At 39.2% G+C, this 20,629-nt stretch overlaps 1 protein-coding gene across 1 annotated transcript; it reads right to left on the bottom strand.

Moving 5' to 3' along the window:
• Positions 1 to 202: 202 nt before the first annotated feature.
• On the bottom strand, positions 203 to 19,903 carry STEAP4 (STEAP family member 4). The gene is given in 6 exon segments (XM_010184879.1): positions 203 to 472; positions 1,476 to 1,640; positions 2,303 to 2,830; positions 4,186 to 4,641; positions 19,749 to 19,834; positions 19,837 to 19,903. Coding segments are annotated over 6 exon segments (1,572 nt in total).
• Positions 19,904 to 20,629: the final 726 nt, after the last annotated feature.

Below are 20,629 nucleotides of genomic sequence, written 5' to 3'. Positions count from 1 at the left end.
TTGCACCTGTGTGAAAGTATGCCTGGGGTGCAGGAACTCAATGGCCTCATTTGATTTGTACTTTAAGCTTGTCATTAGGGTGGCTTTATTTTATTTCGGTCCTGGCCAAGTTAGCTTCCAGATAAAGAAGGCTCAGGACTTCGTTTTGATGTGCCTTCAAAATATCTTTTTTTCTTCTTTTTGATAATACAGGTTAGTCTAATTATACAGCAGACTTGTTGATAATGTATTTCGACTGTTCTGAGTACTTGGGGTTTCTCTCCCAGCCCTGTCGAATTTGGGTGAGAGATTTGTCTAGACAAGGAAGTATCAGTACAAATTTGACAACCAGTACAATGCATGGCACGATGAGGGAGAGCATGTAGGTGCTTGGAAGGTACCATCTGTACGCTGATGGGCTCAGGAACCACTTTCCACCATAAACCATTGCATGTGCAGTGCACAGAATCAGTGTCAGATATCCCAGTTTGGACTAGGGGAGAACAAATGAAAGAAAGAAAACAGTGGAGGTTAAAACAGTAAACTAAACCCAAACAAATACAATTTACAGGACACAGTAAGCTCTGTATAATGTGCCAGACTAATTGGAGACTGCTGAAATGAGAATGTTTTATATAATATAAAGGCTCTAACTGTTTTTTATTAAAGATTCATTCAAATGGATCTAGGTGAAACACACTTCTTTTGTTGTTTTGGTTTTTCTTTTCCCTGTCAACAATCCTGATAATTTTTGCTAGCTCACACATACTGCCTGGCAGTTCTCATATTTATGAAAATGCAAAGAAAATACTGAAATTCAGTGGAGAGATCCAAGCTTTTACATGCTCTAGTGCTAATCCATCCAGCACTACCATACTGTGCAAGTATTTGGCCTTGAAAAAACATTCATTGACAGTAATTTCCCCTCCCCTTGCCTCCCCTTCCCTGCCAGCCCAGCTTCTGCAGAGGCACAGCAGCTCGCACCAAGATTCCTCCGAACGGGGGCCTGAGATTATAGCATTACCAAGGGCAGGTCTTTATAGGCACAGCAGTTTTTAGAGTCTGCAGGAGCTGCAGATTCTCTTTAAATACTTGGCATTGAGAGGGTATGAGTTATAAAGTCATTTTTCAGACCCATTTTAACTCAATTATCTTGTGAACCAACAAAATTAGCCCAATAAATAGCTAATATATTTTGTGGCTTAGTATAATTGTGGAATTTTATAATTGCGCAATGTCAGCTTTCTGTTTGTCATTTAGGAGCTTAGGTCTTCCCACTTTCCTCTTGTTAATGCAGTAATCCCAGTTATACCATAAGCAGCCATCACAGCAGCTGTGTATTTTTATAGATAAGCTGTACAACTGTGTAGAACTTTTTTTCACTGTGTGATGGTGGATAATGCACACATCACATTTGGAGATAGCAATATAGGAGGGGATAGGGAATTTTCCAGAAGAGAGGAAAAAAGTTTTTTTAAAATAAGTCTTTTTCTCACCTGTACAAATCGAAATTCTCGCCAGTTGACATTGTTGCTGACGGAAGGCAAGGAAGTTATTCCCAGAAGAACAAATAAGAAAAATCCTAAAATCCCCAAAGCCAAGTAAGAGTCACTAAGCCAGGCATTAGTGTTGTCGAGTGGTTCTGTTTCATTTTTCAGTGCCTAAAGAAAAGAAGACCAGGTATGTCTCGGTGATAACAGTTTTAGGATCAATATGGAGAGAAAAATATATTTTAAGGTAACTAGGAGATAAAAGGTATACATTAACTCTCTGAAAATTATTGGAAATTTACTTTGCACACCTACTCAGAAAGCAGAAGAGACATTAGATTATGTTTAGGTTCCGTGTACCTGTAATTGTGATGCATGTCTTATACTTCTGTAGACCTACTGCTGAGGATAAGTATGTGATCCTTTGTTGTTAAATAAGGTCAGAAAGTAAAAATATGTGCCATTTAAATAAAAAGTTAAAATATGTGCCATTCTTAAAGGTATAGGGAGAAATAGCGAAATAGATTTCTCTAAATTACTCCTAATGTTTATATTTTTCCTGCTTATTTTGTTAATATGTAAACTATCTAGGAGGAAGACTGAGGTCAGAAATCACCTCAACTCAACATAATAACAACAAACTTTGGATATACCGATGGTTAGAAGGATCACAGAAACAAGGAAAATAAACCTACTGTAAAGAATGTTAGACTGTGTACATGAATTTCTGAAGCTCAAGATAATTGAGGTATCTTAAGGTATTGATATTGAGGTATATAAGGTAATATTTGTAACAAGGCCAGAAGAAAGGAAGAGCAGGGAACAAAACTTACCTGGGAGATGATTCTACTGTTGATTCTCCATCTTACATAGGAACGAATTGGCATAACAAGAGTGTACAGAACGTGCAAAGAAGCAAATGCCAAGGCTACAAGTCCAAGTTGTTTCCTACACAGCATCCATTTGTCCAGCCAGTTTGGGAAACGGCGGTATTTGGTACCTCTGTATAACTGGATAATTGCAGCAAGTACACCAGGAAGATAAACCAAAGCAAGAAGAATGAGTGCCAATACAGGGCAGATCCGATTTGGAATGGAAATGGCAATAAAAAAAGAGAAGTCTTTGTTTTCATAAACATAAGGGTAAATTACATCACGAACCAAACTGTAGAAGAAGAAGAATGTGACTAGGCCAAGAGACAAAAGCATGGGAAACTTCCACATTGGAAAGAGCTGCAGAGGGTAATTTTCTATTTCCTGAGCAGCCAAGAGGGATCCCTGATCTAATGGAGTGAGCCCCAGTGCACGAACAATATCCATCACCATTTGTTTAGCTTTCATGTCATCTCCACAGACAAACACCTGCAGCCAAAAACAAACAGAAGTTTTATTTAGACAGAGTTTCGTGACATTTTCTACTGTTCTTCTGCCTGGATATGAACAATGAGAACAAGCTTCCTAGGCTACTTGTTGGCTTCCCTGCTGGCCTTAATTTATATAGGCAAAAAGTAGCCTATAGGTGCTTTCTTGGCCAACAGGTGCAAGAACTAAGAATATGAATCTTTTCTTTGGAGAAGATTGTTTCAAGTGGCAAAATTTTGTATCTCAAAAGAACAACACAAAACACACTTGGTACAAGTCTTTGCCTAGAAGACTTGACATACTCTTCTGAAGACCTGCAAGTGGTTTGTAAGCACAAGATTTTGTAGGAATAAATAGGAGCAACATTTTCAATTGCTGTGGCAATGGTCTATGAGGACTCCAGGGAACTGGGGACAACGATCTTTAAAACATGATTGCATTCTCACAAAAGTAAATATAATTTCTTTCCAAGTCTAATAAAATAGTGAAGAAAATGTGTTTTCTGTGAACGTGCAAGGCAATCCTTCTTTTGAAACTGAGAGAAAGGGGGGAATTTTGGCTGACATTGATATGACGAAGGCTTGTAAAGCCTGGGCTTGGAAATGCTTGGGTCTTAGTTTAGCCAAAGCCATTAATCTGGCAGCAGAAAGCAAAACCAGCAATGGCTTCAATAGCTGATTGAAAACATGTGTTGTACAAGAGCACTATTCCTCAAAGCAGCAGAAAATAAGGTAATAATAAATGATTTGTCTTCAAGTAAGCTGCTGTGTTGCTTCCTCTGATCAGCTCAGTGCTTGCTGGCCTGTAGTTAAGGAGCTGGTTAAAATGCTTTGCACACATTGTTGTGTTAAACTTCTGTGGTGATGGATTCTATAATCTTTATTAATTTATTCACCTTTTAGCTCACTTCTGTTGTCCATACTCATTCTATTGCCCCATCATATCCTTTGGGTCCCTTTTTTTCTCTCTTCATTTTACTCTTGGTTTGATATATTCCTCCTATCTCCTTTCTGTTTAACTTTACAGTCTTGATGGACAACTGATGCAGCCCTCATTTCCTCCTGATTTGCTGTCTGTTTCTTCCTTTGTAGCTTTGCTATCTTTCTTTCCTTCCTTCCCTAGTGTCTCCAAACACCTTACCAAATCTGGAGGCAAGCTGTGGATATTCCTTGCCATGCTGTATTACAAGCCAAAAGTAAATTTTAGCTCACATATAACTCAAAATGGGCAATTATAGTGAAAATAGTATCTCAACCCTGTCTGATTCGTATGTCTCATGTATGTTTTGTCTAGCTGTTAAGAAGCCATACAACATACAACTCTATGCCATAGGACCCCGCCTTGCTCAGTCTTACCTGCCGGCTTGCATCCAGTGCGCCCGACTGTAGGGCCCAGGCTGACACGGTATTAAAGGCTTTCACAACCTTAGCGCCGGGCACCAGCTGAGCGAGGTACTCTGCGTTGGATTCGGGATACTGGTTTATTTTTAAGTTGTTGCTTACATCCACCAAGACTTTTCCGTGGAGAATTTCTGCTAGTGGTGTGAGGAAGTGGTAATGTTGCCTCTGGATTGCTATAATGATGATGGCAGCTTTCTGTGCTGCCTCTGCATGGCTCAGCACCTCTGCGTCCTTGGGAATCAGGCTGGACATCTGTGCGCTCCGGCTTCCAAACACAACAGGGTAGCCAGACTGAATCATTTTCTGCCCCAGAGCTCTTCCAAAATCTCCAGTTCCAAATATGCACACTGTCTCTTTTTTGTTAGAAGTGTTAGGAGCCAAAGCCATTATGTTGGAAGAATTTTTATTCATCTATTGAAAAGAAAAGTAATAGGAACAAACTAAGCTAAACATCAATCTCTTGAAAATGAAAGGTTAGCATTCACTCTGGCAATACAAAATAAATATCTGAGAGTTTTCTTGCATCTTTATATGCTTCCTGCAGACTCTTCTGAATACACACGCTAAGAAGATTTCTGTGCAGTTTTTAAAATCCAGTTCTGGGTATTCACCTCGCCATCCCTTACGTCACAAACCGTACTCTTTTCCATCCATTTTATGGATTTTAACATTCAGCCCAACTGTTGCAGATTTCCTCCCTCAAAGGGAAAGCAGGAAGAAAAGACACAGGAGCACAGATAGCAAGGGTTGCACATGTTTCAGAGTAATTTCTGCTTACTTATGATATAGAAAAACCTTGAAGACAAGGGTGTTTCTAATCAGATTAGAACCTGGAAGGTCTTTAATAAAATACTTGCAGAAGAGATATTATAAACCTACAAACCTATCTGTTGTCTTCAGTATTTCCTTAATAAGTCTAGTCAGTGCCAGTTTGTTTTACTATTGTTCTTCAATTTCCTGAAGAATGTCCCATGAAGCATTTGGACAGTGGAATTGGAATATTTCATGTTGAACATTTACTTCTGATATTTATATATTACTCATAATAGAATTATCTTTGAGGTTTTCATCTCTCCTCCTTTATCACTGTATCTGGAAGCTACAAAGTCTTTAATGTATTATCCATGCCATAGTAGTACGTATGCTCTTTACTTGTAGAGCAAGACCCACGATACAAATACAGAATCAAAAGGGTCTGCTCCAAAGTTTTTGCAGTAGGTCCACACGATGTTGTCCTCACTTTACAGAAGGTGTACTTAGACGAGAAAACCTAAGGCTCTAAGGGAGACCTCGAACAGGAGATCTTGAGACTCCTCTCTTGGGATGGGTAGAAATATAGTACTTAGAACAGCCTTAGATTTGCAGGAACCCTGATTCAAGTCATTCACTGCATTGCAGGTAACTGTCTTAATTAAAGATGTGGGAATAACTGATTTTCCAATTTGCAGGAAAGAAATACATGAAATGGTTAGCTAGATAGACCCAAAACAATTACTTTGCTGCTGGTGTTTACTAACTTTTTGTTTACATCCTTCTGTGAAGCACTGTTCAGAATGAAACTCTGCCATTTAAAAATCATGAGATGATACTCTTCACTTTCTTTTATATTTTTCTCTATCCAGAACAGTTTTTGCTTTTTAAAAATCTGGCCTGATTTTAAATTGTTTGACCCAAAACTTGCACTCGTTTGGTGAATTAAAAATAAATAAAAATAAAACTTGAACTTCCTCCTACCTTGCTGTGACCTATGGGACCTATGAACTGTGAGTGGCTGTGAGTCAGGGATGCACACATCTTTTTGGCCTGTGCTGTAGGGTATAAGCTTCACTAGCAAGATAGGCAGAAAAATGCTTATTCTGAGAATTACAAGTGAAGATTTTTGGCTTGAACTAGCTCTGTAGGTAGCTTGCTAACCCTCAGTTGGCAACAGTGCCTGCTCAGCACCGCTCTTGCAATGAACTATGGCAGCCTTGGGATTTAGAGAGCTCCCAAGGGAGTTTGCTCTTGGTCATTAAGGGCAGGCATGGATTCAGGCAGAGAAGGGCCCAAGGATCTGTGTGCTCCTAGCCTAGGTGGCTCTGCAGGGCCCACGGGAGGCTTTGCAGCACAACAGGGTGTCAACCCCAGCTCTCCTGAAGCTGGGATGCCCAGCTGCCCCCTGTGTATTTCATCAAGTAACACACTGAGCATGAAAATGGATCCTCAAAGGGACCCGTGTGACTGTCTGTTGCATAATTGTGAGCTCTGACACATGGCATACAAATGCAAAGTCTTTTGACACATTTAAAAATCATTGTCTTGGGTCTTTATTAATGTCTCATGAGGCTCTACTGTGACTAAAGCTATAAAATTCCTTTTTGGGCATAGTCTCTATTTCAAAAAGAACAGAAGAGTTGCATGTGTAATGTTAATAAATGGTCCAACTCAACTTTCCTTTCTTAATTTTTCCTGTTAACAAAGAAGGCTCCTATCTAAAATGAAAAGTAAAATGTATTTATAACACATGATTGTCCAGTTGAAAACTTCTGTATTTGACCTCAAGAAATCATTAAGTTATTGCTGAGTGAACTGTGCAAATCATTATCCTCTCCAAAATAAGACTGGAAAAAAACAAAATTTGAATGGATGTTACCAGGTAATATATTTGGTAGATCAGTTAAAGTTATGTTTTGTTTGAGCTTAAAAAAATATTCAATATAGAAATGGATCCACCAGCAAGAAGTAAGTCCATAAAGTGCTTCTGTTGTTCATTGATACTGAACATCTCATATTGTAGTGAATACTGACCTCATCTTGCAAGAAAAGAGAAAAAGAGGGAGATGAAAAGAAAAAATAATGTAAGAAACATTCTTTTTTTTCCCAATATACAGTTTCTTCTTACATCTAACATGTAAGCAGACTCGTACAAGGTAGTGAATATTATTCCATAGAAAGCTGAAGAGAATTAAAGCTGCCCTTAATACTGGTGGTCTAATTTAGCTTAATACCATTTTTAACAAGAGACACAATTTGATTGAATAAGTAAGCAGAATTTACCTTTTCTTTTTAAGAAGAATTAGTAGGGATGCCCATAGTTGTTATGATGGTACACATTATGTATTAGAAATAAACTGATCACCAATTAAATTTTTTAACAAATTAAGTGTATTTTAAAACTGATATTAATTTAGTAGTGTGTCTGCTACTTTTGAAAATCACACATAAGACAAGGCAAGTTTGCTTTTAAATCCCAGGCCTTCTGCACCATGCCTCCTCCTAATAAGGACAGAAATTAATTTTCTCCATTGAATCCTTATTTTTCCCCTCTTTCCAATGTGCCTTTGTGCCAGCTGGCTGCTGTTGAAATAAAAGAAGGTTGTGGGCTTCGCAGTGAACTTCTGGACCTTGATTCAGGCAGTAGGTCCTGAGGACGTAGATGGTACATAGATGAATTCTAGTTTTGCTGTGTGTATTTGAAGAAAATGCAGCCTCTGATAGCAACTGAATGGGTCTAAAGTCAAAACAAAGAAAATGGCCTCCCACCTCAATGACAGCAATAGCTGCAATGTGAGAAGATACTAATTTTCTATAGGACAAGGTGTTTTATTGTCATGCATCAGTGAAGCAGAAGTACACCACAAGGAACATGGGATCAGACTGGGGCCTGGGAGCTCAGCCCAAAGGCTGACACTGGGGTCTCAGTAAGCAGCCAATGGCAGTGGGGGTCTGCTCTGTGCCTGTGAGTTACGCTGAGCGCTCTCAAAGTGCCAAGGGAAAGCAGAAATACCAGCAAGGAAACATGTAGTAATCATTATCTCTTCTTTTATATATGTAGCCATATATTATCTGAGAAAAAACCATAGAGATTTGTCTCCATACATAATATTTTTGCTTATCCCCCTAGCATTAGAGCATTAGTGATGCTTTTTGTTATTAGAAAGATAATCCATGTAAACTTCTGTGGTGATTAACTATGTCCTTTACCTTCTGCGTTGTTGCTGCATTCTTATACATTGAATTATCCTATTTTAAGGTAAATGGTGGTAATCTCTGAGTTTACTTGGTCAGTAATGAAAAAAGGAGGTGGTAAAATAGAAAAAGATGCTAAGTGCAAAACTCTTCTAACCACTGCATAAACACTAGGGGGAACTGAATGAAGGTACAGCATTTAATTCCTCCCTAAGGCAGGATGGAGTATGTTTAAACCAAGTCTGAGAGATGCTTGTCTAGCCTGTTTGTAAAACCTTCCTGTATTGTGGATCCTGAAGTCTTCCTTGCTTACTGATTTCTCAGCCATACTGTTAGCCAGATTTTCCTCTGTCTAATTGTATCACCTCCTCCACAGTAGACACAGGTGTCAATTTATCCCCCTTCTCTTTGCAGCAGCCTTTGTTGGACCTGAAAGCTGTTACCACTTCACCCTTTTCTTCTCCAGATAAAACAACGCCAGATCTTTCACTGCAACTCACACTTCTGAGAGTGGTGATCTTTCTCATGGCTTTCTTCTGATCTTTCTAGGCTAAACTGCTCCAACTGTTAATTAAAAATATGGTGCTAAAACTGAAAGCAGTATTCTTGCTGAGATTTTACCAGATAGGAAAGAATTGCTTCACTTGCCTCACAGACAACACATCATCCCACTGTCGCATTTATCTTATTCACAACACAGCTGATTCAGAGTCAGCTTGTGACACAATAAGGCTGTGAGTACTTTTACAAGTAGTGTGTGGCAACAGGAACCACGATGTGGAGTGAAACAGCTGGTGCTGAGCACAAAGTGTACACACACTCCATGTGTCAGGGACTTCCACTTTGGAGTGACTTTGGTCTAGTGCTGCAGCCTGAGTGCCCATTAGCAGCTGCAGTGCATTGGGGTGCTCCTAAAGTGTGTGTTCTGGCTCAGCTTCATGGCAAGGAATCCAGTTTCATGTGCTCCAAGAGCCCTCTGTGGTGTAAAGCAAAGCTTGATAAGTGGTTCTCTGCGACAACATCTGATCAGAACTGAAATACTAATGTAAATGCATCCTGTTAGATCCAATCTTTTAATTGGACTGCTCCTACACCAATTGCTCTTAAATTTCTGTATTTTTTTCTGACTCAGAGTTGTATTGTGCACTTGTCCCTGTTGAATAGCACCATATTTTTTCAAACCACAGCTTCAATTTTTCAAGATCACTTTGATTTCTAAGCCTGTTCTCTAACGTCCTTGTAGCCCTTTTCAACTTTGTCAGATTGTCAGCTTTAATAAGCATTGTCTCTATCCCGACATCTATGCCATTTAATGGAGTTCTGAAACAGTACTTTTGCCAGGAGATCCCCCTGTATATCTACAGTAAATGTAGTCTTCCATTTTGACAATGATAACTGAGATTAAAAATGTTTCTCTCGCTATTTCTGTAGAACCTTACTTTATATTCATTTAATCTAGGCTGTATTTTCCTAGTATGCATTTGAAAATCTTTAAAATTTACTATACTAAAATCTTCACTTGTGTCAAGCTGTATAGCCTCTGTGATTCACAAGGCCTGTTATCCTGTTGTAAGAGGAAATGAGGTTGGTTTGGAATAATTTGTTCTTGATTAATCCATGTGCCTATAACTCGTTTCTTTCTTATCTTCAATTTCTTCCATTGTTTGTTTGGGAATTGTACTTAAATGAGTTGGGCCATAATTCTGCAACTCCTCTTTCTTCTTACTTTTAAAGATAGCTGTTATTCTTGCCTTTCCAGTCTTTCAAAATTTTACCTCTTCCACACAGTTCTTAAAGATAGTTATTAATGGCTATGGAAATGCTTCAGTTTTTCCCCAAACAAGGTGGGGTGAATTCCATCAGCCTCACTTATCTCAGGTCACTTAACTCACCTGAGCATGGCCTAATTTGTTTCTTCTGTCATCTAGCTGGAATCTTCAGCTCTTTGCTACTGATATAAACCCTTTTATTGCGATTGACCCTTCTAGTGAAGAAAGAGCAAAATAGCCATTACAGAATTTGCTTTCTTGGAGTACTTAGTGGCTTTCTTGCAGGTGAGCGGTGGATCAATTCTCTCCTTGATTTTCCTTTAACAGTTTATGTTTTTACAGGAAAATTCATGTTATTCTAGATGTGCTTTACTAATTACATTTCTTTTTGTGCTGTGGCTTTTCAAATCCTATCAAGATGTGAGTACTGTTCTTCTGTGCTTATTCATAGATTTTTGGTTCATGTATGCTTTTTGAGTTTGAAGTTTCTGAAGACCTCACAGCTCCAGCCACATGGCTGTCTTACTGCAGTTCTTCCTCTGCATTGCAAACTTTATGTCTTTGCTTTTAACATAGTTTCTTTAAGCAGCTGTCAAATCTTCTGACCTTGTTTTCCTCTCAAATTGTACTTGTCATGGGACGTCATCTTCCCAGCTTCAGAATTTAGTATAATCTGCTTATTATTCTGCTAGATGGACAAGTCCATTTTTGAGCAGTTGATATCATCTGGTGGCCTGTGCTGGCTCCCAGCTGTGACAGAACCTTTTTATTTTCCTCTCTGTCATTTCCCAAAACCTTCTACTAGGTCTATATTCTTTTATCTTTTGATTCACAGCAAAAGTTTAGAAGATGAAGCAGGATACAAGGACTATGAGGAGCTAAATCACCAAAGCATTGCCAGGAGTTTGATCCATAGCCATGTAAAAGAAAGGTTTGTATGCAGAAGAAAAAGAGAGTTAATGGCCACCAGATCTGTGACCCAGGTAAGTTGTGGTGTTGTCTGCTATATAAATTAGTTTCAAGATTTAAAAAAATGGATCCATTTATCGTATTTTTTTATTTCTAAGCTCATTATAAAGATCACAATCCCAAAAGTGGTCATAAAGATTATATGAGCAAGAAATATTATGGGAGCATACTTTTAAAAGTGAAGTATCAAGGGCCCTCTTTCTATGTAAACTAAATATTTTGACTGCTATTTCCTTGTAAATAACAGCAGGGACTCTGTTACACTATGCAAATAATGAACAGTGCTAGGCATGGGAATGGCCTCTCTGGAGCAGCTTGCTGGCTGTTGTAGTACAACATTCAGGAGGCAAGTAAAGGTCCTGACATAATACATCCGCCTGATTATATGGAATGCTGAAGTTAGATTAATCTGTGTGAATTCATATACACTAGTCATGACAACAGTATTGCCTGCATATTCCAGTGATTCTTGTACTGGAAAAACAGTTTGCTTTCTAGGTTCACCTTTCTAGAAGAAGCTTGTTTCTCCAGATTTCAAAAGGGTTATTTTTCTGTAATTATGGGGAGATACTTGGGTTGACGCTTTGGAGCTTATTAAATTTAGTCCATTGCATAGCTGAACTCTAATAGCATGCTGTTGTGTGAAGAAGTGGGGTAAGTGGTTTGGGTTCATACTATGCCCTCCCGTAGACCTCTTTTTAAGCTGTTGACATGACTTCTTATAACCTTAACTCTGCTGCTCTTTTAACACAGACAATCTGTCTGTTTCCATTTTATTTTTTTCCAAATATGTTATTATCATTACAGCAAGGATCAGCTCAAGTTTCTCACACAGCATCCACATATTTAAGTCCTCAAGCCTCTGCTAACAGTTTTTTTTTCAGCCAAAGCTCTGTATCTCTGTTGTCAAGATGAAAACATTCAGTTCCTTACATGGATTCGATAACTTTTTTCATAGTTTGAACCACACACGCAGGACTGAGCACGTTGCAACTCATTTCACCAAAAAATATTCAAAGCAAAATGCTTTGAAATCAGAATCTTGTCACCACTACGGAGAGAAAACCCAGTATGCCATCGGACTTGATGTGATCACATGTCTTAATCCTGCTGGGCAACTGTGAGCTGATCTTGAGTTGGTGTGTATGATCAAACTGATGAAAATAAGCCCTTTGGAGGTGTCCTGTGTCCTACAGACCTTCCTCATACCTCTTTGAACAGACTTAACAGGTTCAGTCAGGTTTGCTTCCACAATGCCTCTGTGTAGACCTGATCCTTCCCTACCTGATGACCATACCTCCTTCTCTAACATGGGTGGGCTGCACAGTGCTTTGACACCATACTCTGGCATGAACTCATCCTGGTGGCAATGAAGGACAGTGCCTACAACCAAGAGTGTCAAAAGCAGTGGAAGTGGCTGCTTTTTTGTTGTCATCTTTTTTTTATGCCAAGTTTCTTTTTCCATTCTTTCCTTCAAATCCCTGAATACCTGTGGATGGGTGAGGTGAACTTAATCCAAATATGTACATGAGTACTTATTTTTGTTTAAGAATTATACTTTTTTGGTTGATAATTTTTAGTTTCCCATGCTGTCAAGTTCTCCAAAGTTAAACAATTTCTTTCAGGAATAGAGTTGATTCTTATTACTCACTTAGCTGTTTAGTGCATGTACTGGCAAGTAGAAGTAATCTTTTTTTTTGGTAAATGAGAATCCTGCTTTGTCTTGTCATTTATGATCAAAAGGACTATATTAGACAAAGGTTCCCTAATATTATAAAATTACATATAGTAACCCATTAAATATAGTAGAAAAAGAGAGTGATTTATACTTAATTTCTTGCATATGTAGCACTACATCTTTAGAAGTATCTTTATGAAGTATTTCACACATGCATAATATGCAGTAATCTTGGTGTAGCTTGGAAAACAGGTGAAATGCAATTTCTCGACAAGACATGTAAACTACTCTGAGGCAATCTCATTTACTTAAAATTTCATTTCACTATTCCCACAGAGAGAGAAAGAACACACTCTGTAATAAATACTGTTTCTTATAAGCTGACAGTTGTAGAACCAAATCTGCCCTAAATTATAAACTGCATTTCTGTTGCTTGATACACCTAAAACTGAAAGGCATGTGGCCAAACTACTCTTCCGTGATTAATCTAGTACTTAAACACATAAAGAAAATAGCAGAATAGCTCCTAACAAACACATTACAACAAATTATTCATGAATTTTCTTTCAAGAATATGAATATCTGCTGTTCTTCTCAGAAGAAAATTCTGGGCTCCAAGTTTTGACAAAGCTGATAAAAAATAACTGTTTGAGACAATAAATCCTCCTACAGAGGACATTGCATTTCCCACATCTTCACTTTTTATCAGGAGAACACCAAAGCTGCCTGGAGGCTCTTCAAACAGATGAAGTACAGGCCTAAATAAATTTGCTTAATGTTGTCTAAATCATAGCAAAGTACCGAGAGAACTGGAAATCTCACCACCTCCAACTGCTCCCATAAACACCTAAGACCCAGCTATAACTTGAGTAATTTCCTCAGTCTTTTCAGGGCCGTTGTACTGTTCAGAGGTGTGAAGGCATTAAGCTTTAATCCAGCCTAGTCAACTGCAAGAAGAATAAAAATATTTTGTAAAACACCTGAAGGTGAGCAAGGGTGAAAAGGAGAGACAGGCCTGCCTACAGCACAGGGAGCACTGGGTTTATCCCAGTTGGCCCAGGAGATGTCATGGGACCTTGAAATGTTTTCAGATCCACCATAAGTGGAGAAGCACCTCCTGGACTCCTGCTGAGTCCTTCCCTCACTGTGAAGCTATTCTTCTGCCATTTAGAGGCCCTAACAAATAGCTCTGTCTCACAGAAAAATAACACTAGAAATAATGAAGCCTGGCTTCCTAGGGAGTTGTGTTTCTTGGCTGATTACAGGCACTGATTGAAGCTGTTTCCAATCACAAGAGATGACTCCTATAACTTTTCTTCTCATGTGGATTTTTAGGTCTTTTTAATATATATAGTCACAGAAGAGTCTTTCCTTTTTCAGGACTCTTCCGTGGGGTCTTCAGTTGCCTTTTTTCGTGCATTATAAAGAAAAAAGAGCCATCTCTTCCTTGTATATTTGTTTGAAATCATCACTTAAAAAATGATTGAGGAACACACATAAACAGACATACACTCACATGCCTCCACATGATCAGAGAAATCTCACTTCCCACAGAAATCAGGCTAAAACAGGCTGGAACAGGCTGCCCAGAGAGGTTGTGGAGTCTCCTTCTCTGGAGACGTTCAAAACCCGCCTGGACGTCTTCCTGTGTAACGTCATCTAGGTGTTCCTGCTCCGGCAGGGGGATTGAACTAGATGATCTTTTGAGATGCCTTCCAATCCCTAACGTTCTGTGATTCTGTGAAAATACTGGACACCTTACATGCATGTCTGTACCACCAAAAGAGAAGAAAACAAGAGAAATGGCTTTTCAGCTGTGACCCTATGTCACTGTGATCTGTTGAAAGGCATGGAGGATGGGGCAGGGGATGTTATTTGGGATGCTTTTACTGACAGCCCATCAGTAGGATACACCAAGACTGGAATTAGCTGGCGTTGCACCAGCAACCAAACAAATACAGACCTCCAGAGCACTGAAATGTAAGAGTTCAGGCCACGTATTTATTCTGAGCCCTAGGAGTGTGTGATACACCTGACTCTTTTCCCATTTACACTAACAAAATTGTTGATTTTCAGTTTACTTGCTTTTGGACTGGGTTGGCACAAGCAGGAAGAAAATGAAGCCCAGTAGTTTCATAACACCTGTGATAAAATGAAAGGCGAGGTGGTTGCTGTGGCACAGTGATGATGCTCTTGACTGTCTTATGCTCTTGGAAATTTGAGGAGTGGGAGGGAGAGTATGAGAAAAGATGTAAGGAAAAGAAGCATGAATGTGAAGTTTTCTTGCCAACAGAAAGATTTGTGGATTTGCAACATGTCTGGAATGGGGCCAAGCAGATTTTACAGAAAGTTCATTAATCTGTATTCTTGCTTACACAAGCTTATACACTAAAATGCTGTTATAAAAAAACCTGTTTACAGACAGGTGATTTAACAGCAGATAACTTTCACTTAATATGAAGTACATTAAATGTATTGCCTCTTTTGGTTTGCTTTCTTTCTTTTACTTGTACTTCATCATTTTCCTCTCAAACTTGACTGCAGTCAAGTGGCATCTGCAGAGACATGCTTGCCTTCAGGACGAAATGAACACTGACATTTTCAGAAATAAAGAAGTTATGTTTCTCACAAAAAAAAAAAAGGACACAGTTTTAAATACTGTTGCTTTTTCCAGCAAGAAAAAATTCTTATCAGGGAATCTTTTAAAAACTAGTTCTTCCTCAAGATGTAAGAAATTCCCCTTCTTACTGAGCCAATTATTTCATGAGTCTTTAAGCAACAACCTTAAGCCACAGGCTTTAAAAATTAACTGCCAAGAAGACTGAATTTAAAAACATGCTTTTGAAATTAAAATTAAAAAAAAACTAAAAAAACAACTAACCAAAAGAGAAGTGAGATTCATCAAAAATTTGCAGAATTTTCGAGGGCAGCATCCTATACTGAGAAATAGAAAGATGTAGTTTGTTACTTTTTTCCAACCAAAGCTCCCTTTGAGTTCAGTTCAAGTTTTGCTGATGCCTGAGCTGCTGCTGATAATTCTCTGGCCTGGCAAGCAGGGGCAGGTGTACACAACAGTGGGTCATTACCTTGGCTCCTAGCCCAGGGGTTGGTAAAAATGAAACCTCTCTGCCAGGGTACTGCACATCAAGACCATGCAATAGGCAGGACAGGAACACGCCAAGCCCTATCTGTGCCATTGGAGTGAAGGAAAAGGGTGCTATTTCGGACATGATATGGAGCAGAGACAAATGAAAAGCTTATGTCTTCTTACTGAACTTAGCTGTAGAGGAAAGAAGAGGGACCAAAGAGGTCACTTATGGGTACAAAGAATCCTTCACTTTGCAGACAGATAATGAAAAACAAAGACCAGGCTGGAGGAAATAACTTATTTTTATACTGATAGGGAATTTGGCTCAAAATCCTTCAATCTTAATTTATTAAATGACATATTTACTTTTCTCAGTGTGTGTTGTCAATTAAAATAACAACTTATTGTTAATTTTTCTTAAAAAGCCCCACCTACCGCTCTTGGTAGTTCTCTAGGGTGGCAATCTCCAGAAGTTTGAATTCAATTTCCAATCTATACTTTTACGAAAAAGATCTTTTAGATTGATATAGGGAAGTAATGACCCTCTCTGCTTGCCTAGACCTTCCAATAATTTTACAAGCAAAAGATTTTAGATGTGCTGGGTGCTTTTCGTAGTGTTTTTTTTTTCCCCTGAATATATGTGCAGTCACTTCTGAGAGCTGCAAAAAAACCTGAGCCTAAGACTGCCAATACTGCTTAGTCCTGGAAGTCACTGAGGTCTGCTCTGTATAATCTGAGGTGAAAGTGAGCTGAATGTGTGCCAGAAGGTATGAAACAAAGTGTCATGCTGCTTTTGTAATTAGTTGCCTAATTGGACAAAGTAATTCCCTCCTGCAGGGTGACCCTCTCTTGCAGCTCCAGCAAGGAAATGCAACACAAAATGAGGAACTGGGTTTTCTCAATAAACACATTGTCTGTATTGCATTACCATTTTATGCTATTATGATTATTGCATAATTACCCACTTGTTGTGAGTACTAATGTCTTTTTACATATTTTCTGCTCTCACAGTCCTTTAGCATGGGACCACCCAAAGAAACTCTGTCAAACATTCCTGTGCTCTAATGATGCCAGAAAGTGTTTTGCTCTTTGGCAATCAACCGCTCTGCTAAATTTCTTAGCACTTCAGGCTTGTTTAGGAACCTACAGAAACTTGCTCACATAGTTGGTATCACTAATGGATTGGTGACAGGCAGCAATAAAGCACTTTGATCCCAGTCCTCAGGTGCTGTAACTTGTCTGAGGTGGATGGCTGAGCTGCTTCTACCATTGATCAAGCAGTTTGTAGCTGATTATTATAATTAAGCACCTTTGAAGTGTCAAGTTATATGAAGCTCTGGTGTGGTTCAGGTTGTAGAATTCAAATGAGATTTATTAATATTCTCATTTTTATAGGATATCATGCTGTTTATGGAAATAGCTTTTCTGCGCACGCAGATTTGTCCCAGTGAGACTGCTCCGCATGGGAAAAGTGCATGGAGGGAAATCATCCAGAGCTGAGAACCTGTCCTCACTCCTGATTTAGTCTTAACCTCATGTTTTCCAAAGCAAGCCATGGGATCTGCATCTCCCAGTGGAGGTTTAGACCTGGCCTTGTCAATGAACCAGAGTGATCTGCAGCACTTTGACAATGTCACACACAAAGCAGCTCGGCCAAGCGTGAGAAGACTGGTCCTGAGCTGGGCAAACCTACCCTGTGCCTCCAGCATATTGTGACCACTAAAGTTAGAACATTCCTTCAGTAATCCAACCAGGAGAGGGTCATCTCAACAGTTTAGTGAAATAAAAATAGTAGCTTGAAGCCACCTTTGCAATTGTGTCTTCAGGTCTGCACTCAGTAGTCACTATGAGCTTGGAGGGCAGTTTTGTCAGTCCTTTAATTAATGCTTTTGCTGGCAGTTATTCCCACTCCTCCTCCACTTCCAAGAAGCACCGATATAACCAGTGCTTACCCGAGCTGCCACCCACTGCCCTCACAGCCCCACCAAAGCACTCTGCCCACACCACAGCAGCAGATAAGAGAGGGCTCAGCAGCCCAGAAAATGCTCCACGAGAACACTTGAGAGTGCACCTGCTTCTCACAACCCCATCTACGACATCAAGTAAGTGAATTTACTGACTGTTTTGTTGGCCATACACTTGCTAAGGGGAATACATGTTGAAGAAATTTTGAAAAAGAAGAGTTTGTGGATCTAAACCGTGATCTCAAAAGAGGAAAAAAAGCCCCAATATTTTTTTTAGAGCATGGAAGGGCAAAAAACCCCAAACATTTGAACTACAATAAGCATCTGTAAAGGTGACATTCAAATACCTCTCTCTATCTTTTCTTCCAAAAAAAAAAAAGCTTTCAAAAAGCAAAGTCAAGATACCTTAAAATATAAACAGAATAAAAATTAAGTCAAAATTCCAACATCTGTAAGATGTCCCACAGAAAATGTTTGAAAAGTTGCAGTTCCACTCTGCTAGCACTGTAACTAAAAACAGAATGGGAGAAATGGTTGGCTCAAGTCATGCAGTTACCAAATAAACAGGTTTTAATAAAAATAGACTGGGAGGCAATGAGAGAGGCCTTAAAATATACAGATTTTAACTGTTCTCCCTGAAAGCCTCTGTTGCTGTCTGTATTTTTGAGGGACTGTATTTGTAGGGAGGAAAAGATGATTCCGAGCTTGTAACACCCACACTAGGCATATTGCTGTTTTTTTACTTTGGTCTAGCCCTGTCTGATGCTGTGAGCTTAATTGCCATTTGCAGTGGGATTGTTTGGTTTCACCCAAGAACAGCCAAGTGTGTGTGTTTTCCCCAGCACGCTCTGCAATGTGAAATGCGCTGTGGTACATGGACAATGGCAGCAGACGCAGTCCCCAAGTGAGCTGCTCTGAAATAAAACACTAATGTGGGCAACACACTTTGTTAATAATTTCTCAACATGAAGTAGACCCCTTATCAGGTTATAATTTCTGCCAGTAACTAAGAGAAGTAATTTTAAAATGTGCTGTCTTCCTAAAATTGTACAAATATGAAAAGTGCTTATTATGTTTGTATATGAAAATTCCAGTATGGAAGAAGAAAGTACAGGGATGCTTGATTTCTCAATGACTATTTGAATATTTTGGTATGTAGTTACAGTAGTACTTTATGCTAGTCTAAATCATTGCTATTAACAAATCTAGGAGCTTCAGGAAGGCCACATCTAACAATTCCACTAATTGCATAATTTTAACAGTCTTGAAAAAATTGGCCTATAGACTGAGTGACAGTTTGTGTTTGCAGATTTAGAGAGGATATGAAATTTTTCTACATCAAAGCTGAAGAACAGTTCTGTCAGCTGCAAATGTTTTCTGAATTAATAATGTGAAGCTAGTATAAGACAATATTTAAGAAAAATCCATTTCTTTCTGCAGCATTGAAGCCCCTTGCTTATAAAATATTAAATAGGATTAAATTGGTATGCTGCTTGAATGGGAAGAGAAAACATGAAATCCACATACGAACCCAGAAGTTAAAAGAATTATTAGTTCCAACTGTTACGAATGATAACTTATGATTTGGGGTAAATCAAACACCCTTGGAATACTTGCACTTGCTACTAAAATTCAAATGAGAATTTTGGTTCTGGCTTAGGAAAGAAAATCTGCTTTCTAGCTTCATCATTTAAAACCCACTGACCAATCCTTATTTGCAGAAGCTTTCTCCACTTCTTTAGCTATAGCAAACACCTCTGGAAGATTAAATAAACTTGTTATCTGCTAGATAAGCTCTCTGAATACCGATTGACTAATCTGAAGTTCTAGTTTGTCCTAACTTGACAGATACAAACTCTTCCCTACATCTCAGCACTTCCTTACATCACTTCTTAGTGACTAATTGTATAGAAGACATGCCTGGCTTTGTATATTTTTTTTTTGTCTAGCAGAGAGAAAGACTGGGGTGATGATTTATCAGAAGACTTAAAAATTTAAGTTCAAGCTCACCTAAACTTCTCAGGTGATAGTTCAGCCATTCTCTTCCGCACTCCTACCTGCAGAAGTGAGAGAAACCTGTGGCTTGTCTGTGTCAAACTCACCTGTGCACTCAACCTTCTGCAGTCCCCCTTGGCAAACCAGTGCTTTCCCAGCCGGTGAGATGCTGTTTGTGATGGAGCAAGAACGACCTGAGGAGCTGCAGAGAGGTCCTGTTGCCTGGAGCAGAGTGCAGAAACCCCGGCAGTCTGGCTGGCATTTATCTAGTGGAAGCAAGAGTGAGTGCATGGGGAGGGTGAGATGAGGGGATGTTGCAAGCCCTGTCTGTGCGGGGTGAAGGAACTTCCCGTCACAGTCTCAGGGAAAGTCCCAGCCCTTGTATTTACAGCTGAGGTGAGACTGTGGTTGCTTTTGTCATGCTGGCACTGACTTGCCCCTTGGCTATCAGCCAGAGCTATGGTTTGGCTGTGTTCCCCTGCTCTTGGAAGAAAAACCTGAGAACTGCAGAAGACAAGAATGTTGTAGAAGCACAACAACAACTATTTGCCTGGAAGGGGAGCTGCTTTTCTTTGTGTCACAGCTCTCCTGTGTCATTCCAGCTGTGGGTAGGGACAGTTAGAATGTCACATCGAGATGAAAGGAATTTGACATGGGGATGGTTGAAAGTACCTGATCTCTGAGATATTCTTGGCAACTACAGCGATCCTGTGGAGTCTGAGCCTGTGATGGTTATATATTGAGAAATGGGTCTTTAAAGGGATAAGACACTGAAAGGTTGCAAAGCTTTTGATATTACACATCTGTTTGGAATGGGACACAATTCAAAACAGATGCCTTAAACATCAAGAGATCACTGGTATGGGTTATAGTCCAAACAGGAAAAAGAGGCTCAGAGAGTCCCACTGGCATTGAGATTTTATAAGAAGTTTGGAAAGTGAATTGAAGGGGATTTAAATGATATTATGTTCTAGATCTGAAAGCAATA

Source organism: Mesitornis unicolor, unplaced genomic scaffold (assembly GCF_000695765.1).
Source record: "Mesitornis unicolor isolate BGI_N332 unplaced genomic scaffold, ASM69576v1 scaffold35525, whole genome shotgun sequence".
Classification (NCBI taxonomy): domain Eukaryota; kingdom Metazoa; phylum Chordata; class Aves; order Mesitornithiformes; family Mesitornithidae; genus Mesitornis; species Mesitornis unicolor.
This window is presented reverse-complemented; position numbering and strand designations above follow the sequence as displayed.